General features: G+C 46.0%; 1 protein-coding gene across 7 annotated transcripts; it reads left to right on the top strand.

The window, feature by feature from the left end:
* The first annotated feature begins 1,088 nt into the window (after window positions 1–1,088).
* LOC308055750 (endoplasmic reticulum-Golgi intermediate compartment protein 3-like) lies at window positions 1,089–17,093 on the top strand. 7 transcript variants are annotated; one of them, XM_080370138.1, is made up of 9 exons: window positions 1,089–3,025; window positions 3,192–3,438; window positions 3,827–4,216; window positions 4,965–5,012; window positions 6,255–6,435; window positions 10,185–10,278; window positions 11,438–11,603; window positions 13,253–13,309; window positions 16,253–17,093. In XM_080370138.1, the coding sequence occupies exons 3-7, from the start codon at window positions 4,031–4,033 to the stop codon at window positions 11,478–11,480; spliced, it is 552 nt and encodes a 183-aa protein (XP_080226264.1). In that variant the 5' UTR covers window positions 1,089–3,025; window positions 3,192–3,438; window positions 3,827–4,030; the 3' UTR covers window positions 11,481–11,603; window positions 13,253–13,309; window positions 16,253–17,093. The 7 variants fall into 7 exon arrangements, 5 of the variants coding, with proteins under 5 accessions (XP_080226264.1, XP_080226263.1, XP_080226266.1 ...); XM_080370140.1 differs by adding an exon at window positions 9,841–10,044 and having other exon boundaries at window positions 1,090–3,025; window positions 13,253–17,093; XM_080370141.1 differs by adding an exon at window positions 5,771–5,946 and having other exon boundaries at window positions 1,377–3,025; window positions 6,316–6,435; window positions 13,253–17,093.
* The last annotated feature ends 3,782 nt before the right edge of the window (window positions 17,094–20,875 follow it).

The following is a 20,875-nucleotide window of genomic DNA, read 5'->3' on the forward strand; positions in this document are numbered from 1 at the left end:
GTACCCAAATATATTTCGCTAGATGGCAGCAGCGCTCCACCAACAGCGCCGGCTGCAGTACCCAATTACATTTCGCTAGATTGCAGCAGCGTTCCACCAACAGGGCCGGCTGCAGTACCCAATTATATTTCGCTAGATGGCAGCAGCGCTCCACCAACCGGGCGGCTGCAGTACCCAAATATATTTCGCTAGATGGCAGCAGCGCTCCACCAACAGGGCCGGCTGCAGTACCCAATTACATTTCGCTAGATGGCAGCAGCGCTCCACCAACGGGGCCGGCTGCAGTACCCAAATATATTTCGCTAGATGGCAGCAGCGCTCCACCAACGGGGCCGCCTGCAGTACCCAAATATATTTCGCTAGATGGCAGCAGCGCTCCACCAACCGGCCGCCTGCAGTACCCAAATATATTTCGCTAGATGGCAGCAGCGCTCTACCAACCGGCCGCCTGCAGTACCCAAATATATTTCGCTAGATGGCAGCAGCGCTCACCAACCGGGCGGCTGCAGTACCCAAATATATTTCGCTAGATGGCAGCAGCGCTCCACCAAAAGGGCGGCTGCAGTACCCAAGTATATTTCGCTAGATGGCAGCAGCGCTCCACAAACCGGGCGGCTGCAGTACCCAAATATATTTCGCTAGATGGCAGCAGCGCTCCACCAACAGCGCCGGCTGCAGTACCCAAGTATATTTCGCTAGATGGCAGCAGCTCTCCACTAACCGGGCGGCTGCATTACGCAATTTTTTCTCGCCAGATGGCAGAAGCGCTCCACCAAGCCCACAGAGACCCGGGGTCGAGCTCAGAGGAGCCCGCGGCGGCACCGAGCCCCTTCCCGGCCCGACGCACAACCGGAGCCCCAGCCCCTCCTCGGCCGGCTCCGGGCCGCGCTGCCCGGCGGGGCGGGGCCGGGGCCGGCGCGCGTGGGCAGACCCGGCCCCGGCCCCGGCAGGTGGGTTTATTTCCGGGCCGCGCGGCGCGCTGGGGCGGCGGTGGCGGTGCGGGGGGTCTCCGGGAGCCGGGAAGAGTTTGGGGCCGGGACGTGCGTTGGCGCGCTGGGTGAGCGCTCGGGCTGAGGGCGGCCGGGGGCCGCGGGCGAGCTTTAAGCTCGTCCTCCGTCACCGCTGTCGGCGTGCGCCGAGCCGCTGCTTAGGGAACGGTGGCGGTACAGGCTGCGTGCGTGCCGACCGTCCTCGAGGCTGTAGCTGTATCCTACCCTAAAAAAAGCTTTCCGTAATACCCTGCTTCCGTTAGGACGCAATTTTCTCGAGTTCCCCCCCCCACCTCAGGGTGATTTTCCCACACGCCTGCAGGCAGCAGGACTAACGTCATCTTCTTTTGCCCGCCTGGGCTCGGACTAAAATCCCTTCCCTGGCTGTTCTTTAGCTTGTACAGCCTTTGAGCCTTCCCTCGGGCCTGGCTGATGGTCCTTTGCCATTTCACCCCGTTCACAGCCAGCGTGATTCTAGGTACCGACTATATCAACGAATTTCAGTTACACGATAAACTCGCTTTTTTGTAAATTAAATTTAGCATTTTAATTGCTTTCAAAGGGAACTACAGGAAATCCTGTCTTGGTGGCCTAGCGTAAGCGATGATGGAGAGGCGCATCAGATGTGACCTCCGTGTCAGCTCGGTGTGCCTCAGACAGACTGCATTTGGCACTCCGTGGCATGCTGCGCAGCTCCAGAAATTAATGCTAGGGAAAAAAAATGGGCAAAAATAATAGTCATGTAGAAACACGAGTTGGGAAGAAATGCTATAAATTAGGTCTTTGTGTTGATTGAGGCAGTTGATCTTGCTTGTGGATCTTTGGGGTATGAACTTGATGCCGAACAGCTCGTTTTTCTTTTGACATGCCTTGAATTATTTTCAAAGAGATAGAAGTGAAGCTTATGAAATAGGATAGGTTATTGAGTCTTCCTAAAACGCTCACAACAATTATGTATAAAGCCGAAGTGAAGGACGATGGAATAAAGTTCTGTGCTTTATAAGTAAATACGGTACACTTAAAACTGATCTCCGTGCAGGGTCCTAGTTATTTCTGTTTTTAAAATCAAAAAGAAGTTTAAGAAGTTTCAGCGGTTAGTCGTGTGGGAAATAAATGGCTCTTCCACAAAAAATTCCACGTAAGCAAGGCTCTTTGAACAATTCTTCTCAAAATCGATTCTGACTACAGCCAGTTAATGGTTTAATGTTGAGGTGTATGCTTGCTCTCCTATAAAGCAGTATTTCATTTGCATTTCAGTCCTGTTGGTCATGACAAATTTGGGAAGAACCCGAAGGAAACTTTTCATCCTTGTTGTTGTTGTTGTTTGGTTGTGGCTTTTTATTCTTTTCTGGAAAAATAAGTCATTACGTATAAATGCTAGTGGTTTGTTTCTTTCTGTAGCAGGATAATAATGAGGAGTAGAGTTACAGTTAGAAAATCAGCTGTCTTTATCAGTTGAAGTGGCTACTTTGAAATTAAACAAATACAGGAGTACATTACAGGGGGGTTTGCGCTGTGTCTTCAGTACCGGTGTGCTAAAGATAGTGTTTTGTTTACAGGATTTATTGGCTCTTGAAGAGCAAGAGGTAAATGTAAACTTTTCACTCCTAGCACTCACTTGGTGACGTATACTGACTTAGATATCAATTGCTTATTGCAGTAAAAAAATGTGGTGTTTCTGTGCAACATCTGAGATCGAAAATCATTTCAGGCACTGGCATAATATATCATATTAATAGATGACCAACTTTAGTAATATCATAAAAAATCGTAATCTGTGATCAAAAGTAAAGTATTAGGTATCTGCTACTTGAGCATGTAATGGAGCTGGTATGAAGCGTATATTCCCGTGTGTAGGACGTATACAAAAGATGTATATAAAAGTCCTTAGAGGAAACATTATTTTAGGTCTTTTGTTTGATTGTCTGCTTATCCTGTAGTTTTTGGTTTTATTTCTCCGGGACCTGTGAATTTTGAATTTGGAGTCCTATATGCTAAGGATGGGCAGCTTACAGATGAGGAAATGCTCGGCGCTGGTGAGTTTTTCACCTTTTCCTTAGCTGAGGGTTGCGTAAGATGTTGAGCTTCACTGCGAGTACAAACATTCACAGTCCTGACCCTCTTAGAATTCGTCTTGGGAGCCTTGAGGATTTGTATACCAATCAAATTGTTACACTGAATAAACTGTTTCTTTTTTTCTAGTGGGCGTTCCCACAATGAAGTGGTGTGGAGCTGAAGGGGACTACGATTTAACGGTGATGGAGCCATTTGGACCGAGTCTTGAAGATCTCTTCGGTGTTTGTTCAAGGAAACTTAGTCTCGAGACAGTCCTATTGCTCGCTGGCGAAACGGTAGGAAACTGCTTTGTTGATCTTGACAGTGCAGTATGTTGGAATATTAAGATTCCTTGAGAGATCAGAACCAAATACGTTGTTTCTCTAATTTAAAGGTGAATAGGCCTGTATCATTAAAGGAAAGACTCAACATTGGTTTTGTTTCTCTTAAATACAAAGTGCCCCATCTAAAGTGATTACAAAGTCTGAATTGATTTTTCAAAAGCAGACTTGTGCCGCTTGCAAACCATCTGTTGCACTGCTCAAAGACAAAAGACGTTCACCCGAGAAAGTTTTTGGAAACAAATGTCAAATAGACATGGGGAAAGAGCTGGAGAGGTTTATGTATTGTCTATCGAATTATATTCTCTTTAATGCCCTTACATTTTACAATAAAAGGTTTCATTACCTCTTTTATCATTAAGACAAGGTTGCTAGTGTTTTTATAAGGAAAAAAAGTGTATGCCTAGTCTCTCGAGTGATTTTTTTTTTCTTTTTATCTAGACTAGTTGAATTGAATATGTTCACTCTAAGAACTTCATCCACCGAGATGTGAAGCCAGGCAACTTCCAAACGGGCCGTGGGCAGAGTTCCCTTATTGTATTCCATTCCTATAATAAACTGTGCAGTCTGTTCGATAGACTGGCTGCAGTACCCAATTGTTTTCGCCAGGCGGCAGCACCGCGCTATGCAGACTAAGGGCAGCGCATGCGCAGTGCCGGCTTGAAGCCAAAGGGGCGGGGCTTCCGGCCTCGCACGTACGGGCTACGCAGACGGCCCCGGAAGTGGGGTTCATTTCCAGCCCGCGCGGCGCGCCGGCGTGGTCGTGGCGGTGCGGAGCCTTCGCCGGCAGCCTGGAAGACTTTCGGCCCGGGACGTGCGGCGGCGCGCTGGGTGAGAGCTCGGCCTGAGGGCGGGCGGGCAGCGGCCGAGGGGGGGGGGGATGTGGCGGGCCGGCGCTCGGCCGCGGCGGGGAGCGCCTGGTGCCGGCGGCGGGCGGGCTGAGGCGGGCGGCCCGGCCCGGGACCGGCGGGGCTGCCGGCGGTTCTCGTCTCCCCGGCAGCGACGGTGGTCAGCGGGCTCCTCACGGTGCTGCCTTTTTTAGGTTGTTTGGGTTTTTTTTTTTGTCTCTCGGAGCTGCGCCGCTACTTCAGCGAGGAGGCGAGGAGCGGCGGCGGGGCCCGGGAGAGGGGTCGGCCCGCGGCGCCCTGCCGCCCCCCCGCCGCCTCTGCGCTGCCCGGGCAGCCGCCGCAGCTCTGCGCGGGGCTTTGTCTTTCCCCCAGCCGCCGGCCTGAGCCGCGGCAGCGGGCTGGGGCTGCCGGCCCCCGCGGGCCGCAGAGGCTGTCTTGGGGGCTGCGGTCAAGGCTGTCGCAGGGGGGTGGCTCGGGAGCCTCTGCCCGCCCCTGCGAGCGGGCAAGAGAGAGAACAGGAAGCCGGGAGCGGGTTCCCCACCCGTCCCCCCCGACTGCTGATTTCTCAGCAAGCGTTTAACTACCGGGGAGGGGCGGGAGGCAGCAGATCAGGTGTCTGGCTGATCTTGTGTCGTGACAGTCAGCTCCTGGGCCAGAGCAGCCGAGGGGAAGAGGCCTTTGGATTTGCTTCCCGGTGAAACGGGGCTCTTTGGTTTTTCCTTTGTACCTAGGTTCATCTGGAATTGTACGTTGACAAATCAAGGGGAGCTCAACTGAGGGTCAGTCTAGATGCTACTTTTCCACATGTGCCTTGTGCTTGCGAGTCAGACTGCTGACTGCGGAGGGATAACTTTTGTACTTGCCCAGGGCCCGCAAGGCTCCGTGTGCCCGCTGCTTCCGAGTGCTGCGCTGCTGCTTGGGCAACAGCCAGGGAGGAATTGCTGGTCCCTCGTGCTTACACAGCCAGGCCTGCTGGGCGCTTAAACCAGAGCGTCCGGTCGGGCAGTGTTATTTTTCTAGATTGTAAATGAGCCTGAGGTGTAAACCCACTTAACGTTTCTGTATGGCGGCGTACTTTGTCAGAGAGCTCAGTCGCACTGACGGAGCTGGCACAGAGTTCCCTTGGGACTCCAGATTTGACTGTCTCGTTGAGAGGTTCCAGAGCCTGCTTTGGAAGTCACTTGACAAGGCACAGCTTTGCCGTGATTTTTATACTTGAATTCTGCCTGTAATGCCAATGCCACGTGTTAGCCTTTCTCCAGAAGTTATTAAAAGCAGAATGAGCATTAAGAATCTGATTACCTTTTAACTAAATTCAAAACAAAGTTGCGGGATGAAGTGACTGGAAGCGCCCTGCAAGTCTGACGTGGGTATCGCTGCCGTGCATGTTCTCTGCCTGTCTACCGGTCATTCCTGCCTCTTGTTCTGCTGGGGTAATTCCTTTGGGTAACGCGTTGGGCTCCGAATGTAGTGCATCTTGACTTCCTCCTGACCCCTGCGAGACGTTACCGGTGTTTGCCTTCCTCGTGTTTCACAGGGCCTCGGCTGTTGTGTGCAGAGAAGCTGTCAGCCTTGTAAGAGAGCGTGTAGCCAGCAAGCGCATCGTGGTGCTTCGGTACCAAGCTGATACCACAGGCGTCCATCTTTTGTTTGTGAAAAGGGATCGCGAGGAAATGAGCTGGTGTTGGAGGGGGAAAGGTGGCGGGGGAAGAGGTAGGAGGCAGCTTTCAACCAATTTTAGGCTTAACTCCTGTGTTCCTGAGAATGGTTCTGGGCTTTGAGGGGTTTGCTTTAGGCTTTTTGCCTTAAGCACGTCTACCTTTCAGGGTAATGCTTTCTTGGAAGTTGGAAACTGTCCTTCTTGAACACCAAACCAAACCCCGTACCTGGGAGGGCCGTTTAGTGTGCTGCACCGTGTGTTTTATTCCCTGTTGGTCACTTGACACTAGCTGTACGTGCTCTCCCGGTTTGGCACATTCTTACCCTGCTGGCTGAAAGATTCTGTCTTTTCACTTCCTCAGCTTGCCACAGGCCATAACAAATGTGTGTTCATAGACCGCTTTCCTTGCTCGCTGCTTTCAGATTTGAGCATCGATGCCATGGACGGAGCAGGAGAGCCTCAGCAGCACGTAGAGCACAAGCCATTTAAACAGCACTTGGATAAAGCTGCCAATCGTGTGACTCCAGAAGCAGAGAGACACGGTAAAATGCTATTCTGTCATTCTTGGATGGATGCTCGCATAGTCTTTCCATTACCGTATGCCTGCTATGAGATTCATGGGAACAAGGGATGGCTGAATTCACAGCGTTTTAAACACCACAAACTATTGAAAAGTTTATAGGACACAAGTCTATTACACTGGCAGATCAGACAAGCTCCTGTGTGTGTGTATATACATTATACTCGGTACTTTTGCGAGGCAAGTCTTTGCCTGGTCCCTCTGAAATTGGGACAAGGACTCGTTGATGCGTTTCAGGAGCAAAGCTGCTGAGTGAATAGGCTTTTCCTACTAGAAATCAAGCAGCTGCTCTGGCAAAACTTGACTTTGGTTGCATTTTTAAATCCTAGGAGGCCGACAACGGGACGAGCTGGTTGGAGGAAAGAGCCTCTCTCCAGGGAAGGCTCCGCTGACTTGACCCTTAAGCCTAAACTTGTGTCTTACTATGTTTGCTTTGTGTGTGTTAATGCATACCTGATTAATAGATTTCAGTTGATTTATCAGTTACAAGTTGGAGTAAGTGGTCCTTGGCTACATAAACCTCTCCTCTGTATTTTTTGACATGTTATGGCTTACTGTTCTACTTCAATACAAGCCGGGAACGATTCTGGTAGTGTTGCAGTCTAACGGTAATACTGCAAGACTTTGTCTTTCTAAAACGTGAGGTCCTTGTTATCTGTTCTGGGAGATGGTGTAGTTTTGTGTATTGGCATGAACTAAACTTGCTAATTTGTTGTAACTCAGATTTAGCTTTTCTGTTCTTAAAGCAGAAAGGCTAAACTAAGCCAAGAACTGAACAGTGGGTAGGTACAAGACCTTCTGGTGTCACAGAAGTGAGGTGATAGCGTTCTTACTGTTGTGTCATTTAGCAGCCTTTCTGTATTCAGAGGCTGTGGCGTAACAAATGTAATGTCTGGGGTCAAACCCCACTTTTTTGTACCCAATTCTCTGTTTCCACATATGGGCCTCCTGCCTTACTTGTGTTGCCAGTCTCCACTGGGATTACTAGGTCTGAACCGGTTGCTCTCGCTCATTATATTATCAACGGAGAGGAAGAGAAACTTGCAGGGAGCAAAGTGTCTCATCCAGGAGAGGCATTTTGAAAGCGATCAAATTGCATTGCATGCAACAAGCAATTTCTTCTGCTGTCTGGAAAAAGGATATGGCGAGTTTGATTTCCACCACGTGTGTGGCAAGTTAGATTGGAAGTGTCCACCCACCATTGTGAAACTCTATCAGTTTCTGTTAGTAACACTTGATGTTCAGTCAGTTATTTAAATGGCAACTATAGCAGTATTGTCTGGTAAAGGAAAAATCCACACAGACATGGTTACCGCTGGGCTGGCTTTAGTCATGACTCAGAGCTGGGCCACCACCCCAGTGGGTGACAGAGAACCAAGGGATACAGCGTAGGTTATATACGCTTATCAGATCATCAGTCAATGTCTGAAGTTTTTAGGAGTTTCTTTTGGTCCTGTCAGTTCTGTGAATCCATCACCTGACTCTGTCACAGTTGATTCACCTGCTCGGTTCCAAGCTCGTCCTTGGATCGTGATCTTCTTTCTGCCTGCTTTAACTCACAGGCTCCTTCAAGCGCGCTTAGTCTTTGAAAGAGCAGTTCCTATTCACATGCACCAATTTTTCCAAAACCGCCTGTGTTTCTGAAAGCACCTGTGTCCACAGATTGATCATCTGTTGCTTCTCTGTTCTCCCACTGATTAACTGGACTGGGTTTTAAACCAGCCTTGGATTAGGGCTATGCTAGGGACGGGGCCTGGTTCTGCCACTTAGCTGCTTCAGCACTTTAAATTTCTTAGTTAAAAATACATTTTATCTAACGTTAACCTTAAATTTAGTAAAGCATACCTAAATATTATGGAGCAGTATGTGGAGGCTTTTCCTGATCATGGTTACATTCAAATAGTTAATAGCTTAATGATTTCTATGGTAGGTTGCATTCTGTGCTGGGATGTCATCTCATTAATTTCCACTGGATGGCGGTAGAGGATTGAATTTTTTTTATTTTTATTTTTCTTTACTGTTTCGTTTCCTTTTAACATGGACCGAGTTTTCCAGCGTCATGTGTCATATCTGCGTGCAAGTCGAGGACCATGTTAACAGCACGAAACTTTGCATGTGGGGTTTTATGTGCTGCAGTTTCTTTATAGTATCCAAGCTGTGTGCAGTACCTCTGGGTGCTCTCTGAGGCAACTCGACAGGCAGCTACCGATTACATTCAGAAAGCTGTTACTAGTTGCTGTATCTTGAAAGACTCCGTGTGTTGTACAGGTGTTCTTCAAATGGCAGGAATCATGGCTTTGACAAAGCATAGGAATTATCAAGCTGCATTCTTCCTGACGCTATCTTTTAGTGTAATTACAGGATCAAAACCCATACTGGTTGAATTCTTAATTGTACTCTCACCTTGTTTGAATGTTGTAAGCTATAGAAAGTAAGTCTCATACAGTGGTTTAAGAATGGGTATATTTTTCTAAAATTTTTTATTTGCTTGATCATAACTACCATAAAGTGAGGTTAACAATTGATTTTTCATGCATATTTCATACTTCCTAATTAAAATCTCTTTTTTTCTGTGGCTAATACAGATGTCTTACATACTCACTTCTGTCCACCTGTTATACCTTCCAATCTCAACAAAGAGGGTCCCGATAACATTTTGTCCCCTCAGCAGTGTCTGACTTATCACCTGCCCCGGCCTTAGTTATGCAAGAAGCCGCCTTCTCGAGGCTCGTAAGAGGGTAGTGCGGCGGTGCCTAGGCAGTGAGCCTTAGAGGGCTTTTGTAATCCAGCAGACTTGGTCCTGTCCTTCAGGATTTGTGAGTGGAACAGCCTGGTTTTAAGGGGCCTCTTCCAATAAGAACCCATGTTTCTGAAAACTTTAGACATGCAGTTCCTTGGCTCACTTACTCCGAACGCCAAATTTTACAGACCTTTCGCATTTGTTTTGGGAAAGCAAAGGTCCTGTTCGAGTTTTCTGGAGGCATGTCTTGCCCTTTGGCAGGTTTCAGCTGTCACCAGCTCTCATCTCCTCTGTTAAGAGTCCCTCTGCAGCCTTCTGCATTTAAGAACATATTTGTGCCCCAGCTGTACTGTGGCCGCGCATTCAACACACAGGTGGCACAGACACTTGCAGAATTGTAAAATCATGACAAAGAAATTCCTTGGAGATTTCAGGTAAGCCAGTGGTTAATGTGTGTGCGTTGTCAGCATCGTTGTACTGGAGAGCTGAGTGTCAGTTTTCCGCTTGGGAGATTCCCACTGTGATCTAGTTTCACAGCAATATATAACTGTGTTCCCTACATATCTTGGGACAGGATTATGTGCTATGCGCTGCTGTCTGCTATTTAAAATGTTGTTTGTGTAACAGGTCCTGTATCGGTCGCAATTTGCTGTTTGGGTCTGCTTTAGACAAAGTTTTAACAAAGCCTTTGTGCAAGTAACATCTGATCGGCGCTCCAGCAAGGCTTACAGGTGGCTGGTTCTTTCTATGGAGGGTGTTCTTCAGATGGCAAACGCTACTCTGCTTGTTGATCTTATTTTGCAGCTCAACAGGCCCTGTGCATTCTTTCAGGTGAGCTTCGGGTGCAGGATGTGCAGATTCTGATACAAAATCATTTCCTTCACGTGTAGAACAGTTTCTGTGCATAGAGCAGAAGTACAAGATAGTGTTTCTAGACGTGCCTCGTCACTATGAATCCTCTTTTGTCTTAGAACTGGGGAAAGAAGAAGAAAAGGTGTTCGATCCAAATGCTTTGGATGCCGATCGCTGTGAAAGCTGTTACGGGGCAGAGTCAGAGGACATTCGGTAACCTTTACATCTTCTTAGTGCTTGAATCGGTACAGTCAATGTGGCATACGTGTTGGGGTTTTTTTTTTCCAAAATGCCTGTGAAGGTCCGTGCAGTGAAATCCTCCTGGGCACCTGTTCAGAGAATGGTGAGAGCTGTTGTGTTTTAGTACGCCTGTGCTGCGCTCACGATTGTTAAAAGCGTGCACAGTTAGGTTGTCTGTTTTGTCTGCGTGCCTGTTTGAGGGCAGTAGCACAAAGATTGTATCTTAGCAAACAGAACCTTTTCTGGGATTACTTGGTGTCCAGAGGGGAGCTGTGTAAATTATTTCACTGTTCTGTGAGCTGTCTTGGAATAAAACCCAGTTATGGCTTTGCCTTCTCGCTTCTGCTGCAGGCTTTGCATCCTTATGGGAGCAAAGACCAGACACCCATCACTCAGACAAATGATGGGTGTCATTCGGTGTTTCTCATTCCTTCTACCTGCAAATTTCTGTAAGAATGGATTCGTGATAGTCCACAGGTTCTGGACTATCCTTTGCTATTATTGTCTCTGTAGTAATTTAGTTTGTCACATCTGTCAAGTTGCATCCTTCCCCAGAGATGTTTCCATCTTGAGGGATTCATGATTCCAGCCTTCAACTTTTTGTTTTGTCCAGCACAACATGGAACAGAGACAGACAATTGTTTTTTCTGGTGAGCGTGACAGAGACTCTGGTGAGTCCAGAGGTAGAAGAGCAATGAAGAAAGTTTGCCATTAACCTTGCCTCCGATGTTGGCAGTCTTTCCCTAAAAACAGAGGAAGGGAGGAATAGAAACAGGTAGATGCTGTGTTCACATGGGGAAGTTCCAAGCTGCTCAGAACTGTGGGAGACTTCCCACAGAAACAAATGTCATTTCTGCAGCAAATTTATTTGCCAAGGATGGACTTGGCTGTCTGAATGGAGAGCTAAAGCCATCTTCAGAATTAAGCGCTGCATTAAAACAGCTTGCGTCCTTGTGCCAAAATCTCAAAAAGTACGTCAGGAAACTCAAGCTCCTTCAGGAGCATTAGACCACCTTTCAGTGTCCAGTTCCTGAAGTTTGCTGCTTTGAAACAAAATCCACCGGGGATTTGAGTCCTGAGCTGGAGTTCTCTTTATCACTGTAAATATAAGATGATGTTTGTGCTCTTGCAGGTGCTGCAATACTTGTGACGATGTCAGAGAAGCATACAGGTGACGAGGCTAGGCCTTTGAGAACCCGGATAGCATAGAGCAGTGCAAGAGGGAAGGATTTAGCCAGAAAATGGAAGAGCAGAAGAACGAGGGCTGCCAAGTGTACGGTTTCCTGGAGGTCAACAAGGTGAGAGATGGGTTTTGCCGTGAGCCTGTTGCATGGTGGTGATGAGCGTCAGAAGGCACAGTCGGGGCACTCTGCTCTTTTTTCCAACTTTAAGTGTTCACAGGACTGTAATAACCCCTGAGCTCAGCAAGGTACTTGTGCCTGTAGAGGGGTTCAGTAGGAGGGTCAGGAAAAGGGTGGGAAGGGGCTGATTCCCTGTTCCATGACGTGGGCTGGCTGGAGAAGCTTAGCTTTTTCTACCATCTAGCTAGTGAGTCTTTTTACCGAGGTTTCTGGAGGGGGAGGGGCAGCTTCTTTGCGGTGAGGTTGTCCCACCTGCCCTTCTAGTCTCAAAACAGACCACCGGTGGGTGCTGGAGATAACAGTAACCAACAACTTGTCAGCAGAGGTGCTGGGGGGAGTGAAATGTTCCCTTCTTTAGAAAACCAGTGGAAGCAAGACTTGGAGTTGTCAAGGTTGAAGATGCTTAAAGAGATGTTGTTTGCAACTGGTGTATGAAAATGTAGTACAAGATACGCCAGATGACTATGTCACTACCCTGTCATTTGGCAGGTTACCGAGCTCAAAACACTGGGATGTGCAGGTTACGTACCCAAGTACATTCTAGCACTCAGGCCCAGGGTAACTTTTTTTTACTACTTTATTTCAAAATCTGGAGGTTTTTTTACATCTTTGTGTACTATTCCTGGAGACAACATTCTTTATTTCTGAAAAACAAAACCAAAACCAAACACACCCCGCCCTTTCACTCATGAAGCCAGACATCATGTTTTGAATATCATGGGTGCTGAACCATTACAGGACCCTTTGAATCTTTCCTGCTCACCACACTTTGTGGCAAAGGGGAGTGCTGTGGGTAGCAAGGGTCCAAGGGTGGGTGGGTGTCACTAGGGAAATTTCTGGGGGCCATTGTTAGGCACTTGGACTTTTGCACATCTCCATTCTCATCGGGTCCGCAGTTAACATATGCGATAGGTTTGCGCAGACATTCAGAGGTGTAATGTAGCGTGTGAGCTTGATGCATTGAAATCTTCCAGGGGAGGGTGTGTATGATTGCTAGCGAGTGTCAGGGAGGACTGACACCTGATATCCATATCCTTTTCATATTCAAGGTTAAAACTTTAATAACCTTTGTCTTTTGGGGGATTTTGGAGTGTGGGATTTTTTTTGGTGGTAGGTTCAGTGCTTTATTTTTGAACACGGCTTGTTTTCATGGATGCATAAGTAGGACCACTGTTGTTTATTGTATTAAGGGTTTTCTTACCCTGCCTGCTCACCCTCCCAGTTACTTTATCCACTCCGTTTCTGTGATACCTTGTGATACCTTTTGATATTTCCTACAGCAGCAGTTAGTTCCCTCCCGGTAGACTTGATTCCTTCTTCTCATTTTTATGTCCGCTAAAATACTCTGCATAGAACAGTTGTTGTCAACATCGGTATGTGATTATGGCTTTCCACATGACTGCCTGTGAGGAAGAGGGGAAATTCATATCTCTTTTAGGACGATATTTGCTGGTATTGTCACCCATGACAATGAGTTGCTTATTGTCTATCTTATTCCGATAAAAATTTTAAAATCCAACCGCCGGTATGGCTGCTTTGTTTATGTAGATTCAGGCTTTTTAATGAAAGATTACAGTCTCCTGCAGGTAGCTGGAAATTTCCACTTTGCACCGGCAAAAAGTTTGAACAGTCTCATGTACACGGTAAAGTATTTTCTTTTCCTGCTTATTGTGACCTTTAGCTTCCAAGTGTTTCAGACCATTTCCTTTGAACATCTTTGCATTGCTATCTGTGGTAACAGCAGCACTGCTTCAGGGGGGAGGACATTGGTGAAATTTTGTTAGAGAGGTTTAGAACTGTATCGGGAACGAACAGAAAAAAGTGTTTTCTCAAGGTGCTGCCACATGGGTCTGGGAGAACATGGAGGAGAATGTGTCTGGGCAGTCTCTCAGCCTCACTTGTTCTACAAAACTTTGCTGCCCTGCTGTAAACAACCTCAGGTACGGTGTTCGGTCCAGGACCTGAATATCAGTATCTCTGGAAGGGATGTTTTGGAGAAAAGCTCTTGAGAATCTCAAGGCAATTCAGAACTTTCAGAGTAAAATTTCAGTTGTGAAGGACTTCAGCTTCCTCAAGTATATATAAATACACAGTGGCTGAAATGACAGTGGTCGTTTACAGAATTGTAGAATGGTTTGTGCTGGAAGGGACCTTTAAAGGTGCCCTAGTCCAGCCCCCCTGCATGAAGCAGGGGCATCTTCAACTAGATTGATTTAAAGAATCATTCACCCGTATTCAAGTGAGTGGAGGTTATCTTTATTGGGGATCGCTCCACCAAAGTCGTGCACCCCAAGGGGGTTTTTCAGTCCCTCCTTTATACAAGCAATTCATACCTATTCATTAACTTTCTGGAAAACCGTTTACATATTCATTACAATTCCAGGAACTTATTTACATATCTCACTAAGCTAGTGACCGTGATTTAAGTCCTTGTCTTTGCCACACTGTATAAACAACAGGAACTTGGGACCAGATAGCCTTTTTAAAGATGACAAATCCAAGGACTCGGCAATTAGTACATCCATCATGTTAGCAATAAGGGCCCTTGGACGTTTCCCAGCTTTTAGATAAACATAATTACATCATCCTTTAGATAACTGGCACATCATTCACCATTCATTCCCCCCTTTTCTAGTAACTTTTGCAAATTCTTTTGCAACTACAAAAAATCATTATGCCTTATGATCATTCTTTGACAGCACCAAACAAAACATTGAAGTAATACACATATTCCTAAAACTATTACAGTAAGTATTATAATAAAAGCATATTTTAATTGTTCCAAATTAGGTAACCACGAAGTCAGTTTGTCCCATATAACTTTAAAACTCCATGATAAATCATCTTTAGTAATTTCATGCAGGATCTGCACCTTGTTCCATATCTCATGGATGTGTGTTTAATCATTCCATCCATCAGATTGGGAACAAGTATTTTGCCCTGGGTTTCCAGGACATGCTACTCCTGTCTTGTTTGAGCTTTCCAATGACAGTTATTATCACTTTTCATAAATATTGTGGTGGTTAGGCTTAATATTTGTAAATCAAATCTGGGACCCAACTCATATATTTTATTATCAAATAGGCAATATCCTCCACCATAGTCTGGCTTTTTCCAAAAGTCTGGCCAGGTAGTCCATTTGTCATCGAGATAATTCCAGTTTTGGGAGGCCACCCCATACAGGGGTGTTATCAAGCCTCCTTTAGGAAGAGAGGTACATATCCAGCATTCCTTAGCTTTCATAGCATTAACAATCATTTGCAATGTTTGAAGACTGGTATTGTTTACCCATGCTTCAGTTTCTAATATTTCTACAACAGTTACAATTAAGATCAGAATAACTTTACACAAATGTCCCTGATCCTTTTGACAGTCCATTGTGTCTCCGGAGATTTCTTTATGATCTAAAGAACCATAGTCCCATGGGTCCTGCCAGGGTGACAGCCCATGACTTCTCAGGAGCCTTCTTTATCCAAGAGTAGTGAATCCAGGCTGGTTATTCTCTCACCTTGACGGCAGTGAAGGTTGTCAGCAGCACCTGATAGGGTCCTTCCCACTTCTCTTCCAAAGGTTGCCCTGACAATGTCTTTATATACACATAGTCACCAGATTTAAAGGAATGGACTGGTTGATCAAGCCCTCTGGCCCTTGTTCCCAATACTTGTTTATTTATAACTTTTAATTCTCCCTGGAGGGTCTTCACATATTCACACAAATATCCCTCCCCTAACTGCCTTAAATCTTCTCTGGCAAATTGTAACTGGTATGGTCTCCCATATAATACTTCAAAAGGGTTCAAATTCTCCTTTGTTCTCGGTTTAGTTCGTATTCTTAATAATGCCAAGGGAAGAGACTGTGGCCAAGTTAGATTGTCTCTTGTCCTATTTTCACTATCTGTTGTTTAATTAAATAGTTTATTTTTCCACTTGCTTGAGGCCTGTAAGGGGTGTGTAATTGCCAATCTATTCCCAATACCGTACTCACTCGTATTATTTTGGCACAAAAATGTGAGCCTCTATCAGAAGAGATTGTTGCCGGAACCCCAAAGTGGGGGATAGTTTCATTTAACAACCCCTTCGTTACCTCTCTTGTTTTATTTGTTCGACAAGGGAAAGTTTCTGGCCAACCTGAAAACGTATCAGTCATAACGAATAAATACCGGTACCCCCCTTTTCTTGGGAGTTCGGAAAAATCAACTTGCCACTGTTGTCCTGGATAATTTCCTCTACTAATGTTCCCTAGTTTTATTCTGTTTGCTACATTGGGATTAATACATTGTTTTATTACAGTATATAAGTTTCGCCCTATCAATTTCTGATTTAGACTTTTATATAACATACCAGCTCCCCAATGAGTCTTATTATGCTCTGTGAGGGCTGTGGTCCATATTAAATTGGACGGTACCACTATATGGCCATCTGCCAAATAAGCCCACTTATTTAATTTTATTTTACCATTCATGTCCTGAATTAGCTTTAGGTCTCCTTTAGAATAGTTTGACTCCTCATCTGTACTTACAGTTTGGATTTTACCGTCTGGTATTAAGGATAGTTCCTCCTTTCCTACTTTCTCTGCTGCTCATCTAGCCTCATGGTCGGCCAGCTGGTTTCCAATTTCCAAATCAGTGCCTCAATGGGCCATCTTATGTTCTTCCTTCCTGGACGACCCTCTTATAACAGAGGGGGCCCTTCCTCACACCAAGGTCTGGCATGGCACATGTCCCCACCGCTCAACGCCTACTGGGTTGCAGCCAGCAGCAGAGCTCAAGATTCTTCTTGGTGGCAAACACAGAGGCCAACCCAGTCTTGCCCTTGACTATGGTAGGAGGCACCCGACCAACCTTATTCCTTGTACTTAGTTGTCAATGCAGAGTTTCATCTGCACATCCCATAACAAGTCACTGTCATGGCAAAACACACAGATTTACATTAGTAGAACTACTACAGAGCGTATTTTATCTCAGTTTTTATGCCAATACCCCCCACAGCCCTGCTGACCAAGGGGTATTGTTTTACCTGAACTAGGCAGGCCTTCCCTTATCATTTTTACTGTAACAGGTAAAGCATTTTTTTTGCCTTACCTGGAATTTATTTCCAGATATACCTGGTTAAAGATTTCTTTTACTTCAGGGAGGTCCTCTTTTCCACTTTTGAATTAAAGATAAGCTCAAGTTTTCAATCACTTGATCATTTTAAACTTTTGGTTTCATTTCTCCTTTTTTAAAGGTCTAGATGTTCTATAAATCTCATCCCAACAAAGATTTTGGTGAATTTGGCATTCTTGTTTGTTTTCTTAGTTTGTACTTTAAAGGTTTCAGGATGTTTTCCGGGTGGCCAGCAGCTCCCACAACTGTAACAAATTCTTTTCACTGAAGTTTAACATCAAATAAGTTGGTTTTGTATTCACTAAAAATTCCACCTCATTTTTTTTCTACATCACGATTATCTAGTAACAATCAACTTGAACCTTTATCTAGTTCTATTAGATCATCCTGATAAGTCTTTCACAACCAACTTTCAAACATCTAAATTTCCCCATCAAAGATTCACCTTTATTCTCCTGAGACCCATTGCCTGCCCTAAAGGGGCCGCTACTGGTCCTGTTGTGCTGCAAGGGGTGACACTGTCAGGTCCTTCTGCTCAATTGTCAGCAACAGCATCCCCCTCCTCCTTACCATCAGGATTTGGGGCAGGAGATGCTCTTCCTGCTCTGCAGGCTACACAAGCCTGCCTCTGCTACAGCACTTCTGTTTTAACTCTTTCTTACCCTGAATGCAAATCTGCTCCTTGTTGCTTTAAGTCTGCGTTCTTACATACCATGCCTTCGCAGGCAAACAGCAAACACCCTGCCATGCGTCCCGCAGGACTCAGCCGCACCTTCGAGGGGCTACGGGGCTTTGTACAAACTCATCCCAATAATTTATCACTTTCACAAGGTCTTTGATTCTCCACACGCACACCCCGCTTCAGATCTTATATACCTTAGTACAAATTTTTTTTATGTTACAACGTGCTTCATTCTGGTTGCTCCACAGAAGGAACCACAACCTGAGGGTTTTTTTTTTTTTCTTTTTTTAAACATACAAAAATTTCAACAAGAACATCTTTCTAGTTTAGGTCTCAGTTTTTCCCTATCCTTTTCTAGAGCCATAATCAAAGATCAGGTGGTGTTAATCCCGCACTCCTTCTGTCACACAAATATATCTGCACACATTACTTCATCCCACTTTTGTTCTCTACAAAGAAACAGCATAAGTTGTAAAATTGTGTTGTAATATAAGACCTCCTCCAAGTGGCCATCTTTCACCATCACCTAATGTATACAAAGGCCACCAATTCTGACAATATTTTTTAAATATCTTTTTGTTCAGATTTCCACTGGGAATTCTGCCAAATTCTTTCCAATGCTTCAAAATACATCCATCCCAGGGGTGTTTTGGTATTTATTGCTTGGCTCGGTCTGCCCCCCATCTTCCTAATAAGTCTGATATATTTGTCTACAATGTATTAGTTATTACTGAAGGTACCATACTTATCTCAGAGCATACACACAGTTCAGGACCTCTATTTAGCCTTATTTCTTGGTCTCTTTTTTTTTTTTTTTCTCCTCCGAGGAGATAATATATCTTAGACACTTGCCACCCTTTTTTTGAGTATACAGACGGCATTTGACCTCGTTTGTGTCTTAATCTCACTCTGGGAATCACAAAGAATCTCCCCAGACCCGACCATTTCGGGCCTGGACATGACCCTGACCCCTGACTGTGACCCCTGATCCTTGACCCTTGACCTTTGAACCTTTGATGTCTGACCTTTGCTCCCTGACCCTCGACCTTTGAACCTTGACTGCCCCTGGCCCTTGACATTCGGACCTTGGCCTTTGACTCTTGACCCCCTTGGCCTTTGAACCCTGACCCTTGACCCCTGATCTTTGATGACCTTTGAACCTTGTCACCTGGCACTTGACCCCTGACCTTTGAACTTCGATCCATGGTACCCTGTACTTGACCTTTGACCCCTGACCCTTGAGTCTCAATCCTTGAACCTTGACCCCTGACCCTTGAGCCCCGACCCTTGAACCTTGAACCCCGACCCCCTGACCCCTGCCCAATCCTGCACTGCCTGAGGTTGCTGGACAGAGACTTGAGGTGTCGGTGCTTCTCTCTGAGCTTGTTGAAATGTCAGCTGTGGCATTTGTGTCTACGCGCGTCGCTGCCCCGCACTCCGCGGTCAGTTTCCCTGTATCGGTTGTCCCTGGAAATCATACTTAGATCGACATTGATTAGCATAATGACGCCCTTTCTGACATGTCGGACAAACTCCAGGACCAGGAGGTTGTTGTTTATTCCCCGCAGCCCGCCCAAGACAATTTCTCTTTAGATGACCAGGCTTACCACAACCATAGCAATTCCCCACACCACGCATCGTTGCAAAAGCAGCAGCCATAGCTTCGAACTTGTGGTCAACCGTACCGATTCGGTTACATGCTTCCACCATTTCCACCAGAGTGGGGTTCGGGTTGGGAAGAGACTTCAATAGCCTTTTACAATCAACATTAGCATTTTCAACAGCTAGTTTTGTTATCAATATATCCCGAGCTTCCGCATTATCTACTTGACGTTCCAAAGCCTGTTTTAGTCTATCAATAAACTGCATATAAGGTTCTCGAGACTCCTGAGTGATGTTAGTAAAGGCTTTTTTGTGGCGTTTGTACGTCAGGAACCTGGAAAAAAGCCTTTTTCGCCTCTTCTCTAATTGCCTCGAGAGCCGCACGGGGGCAGTGTTGAGCCCGCGCTACCGGATCAGCACGTGCACCGGTGCCCGTAAGATGCTCTATTGTCAGTGCAGCTGATGCAGCATTATTATGATTAACATACGTGAGCAGGAGTGCTTGCAATCCTCCTTTCCAATGCGACTCCCACAACGTATACTGAGTCGGGGTTAGCAGCAATCGTGCTAAAGATTTCCAATCACAAGGAGTCATGATATAAGTATCAAACACAGAAGCTAACAGACTTAAAAAACAGGGAGAAGAAATACTATGTTCCGTAACCGTGCGGCGCAGTTCTTTAAAAACCGAAAAAGAAAGAGCCTCTCATCGTGCTCCCCCTGCTCAACCCTGAGAATACAAGACCGGAGCAGCTATAGTTTTAGCCATTTCTAAATCCCCCTCCTTTAAGGCTTGTTTCTTTATTTTTGCCCACACGTCACGTAGATCAGGAGGGTATAAACCAGGTTCTTTTGCACGGTCTATCAGTCCCGGGTCAAAAGGATCTTCTTCTGGCAGATACCCCACCGCATTGACACCCAGGGGTCTAGAGCACTGTGACTTAGAGGCGGATAAGGAAAGAGCTATAGGAGCTTGCGATTCCTCCTCCTCTCCTTCCTCTGCTCTCATAGTCTCAAAAATAACTCTCCATGAAGAAAGCAGACGGTGGGACTCAATATTGCCTTTTGTCGCAGAATCCCATAATTTCACCCCTCTGTCGTCCCAAAGTTCCTGCGTAAAAATTGTAGATGCAGTCACTGCGGGCATATTTACTTGCACCCACCTGAGCATTCCTTTAAGGTCTTGCCCAGAGATATTTTTCTTATGTTTATTAAGAAGACCTTTCATAAGCTCATAAACATCTCCTTCTGGGGACGAAGCCTGATTCCCCATTACGGATTTCCCACAGCTCACCTCTCAACTCCGGAGGGATTTCTGGCCGGCTCCTGCTTCCTTTCAGCAGATCATTCAAAGTTCTGTGGGATTCGCTGCATGTCGCTCAGATAGGCGATTCGAAAGCCCTTCACGTTAGATCCTTAAACGGATCACGTCGGGGTCGCCAATTTGCGGCGAATGAAGAGACGGGACGCAGCTTGATGCAAGCAAATGTCAATTTGTTGTACAGAAGCACGAGGTTTTATACACTTTCAGAAGCTGCGTGTTTTAAACTAATTGGTTCTTGAAGCTAAGCCTTGCATACTAGGCGACCCCTGACTGGTGGTTAACTACCAGCAATTAACAGCAAGGGGTTACCTTTCCTTGGCGCCATCCATCTCCCACTCCCCTGTGCTCTGAAAACATGCCTCATCATGTTAATTGTTGTCTAGACAAGTTCGAGCACATTCCCCTCAGCTGACCGATTGCCATGCATGGTCCTAGTTTCCAGCCCGCTCCTGCAACCAACATCCCCCCCAAATAAACCATAAACAACACCAGCGAAA

This window comes from Falco punctatus (genome assembly GCF_963210335.1).
Source record: "Falco punctatus genome assembly, chromosome: 20".
Lineage (NCBI taxonomy): Eukaryota > Metazoa > Chordata > Aves > Falconiformes > Falconidae > Falco > Falco punctatus.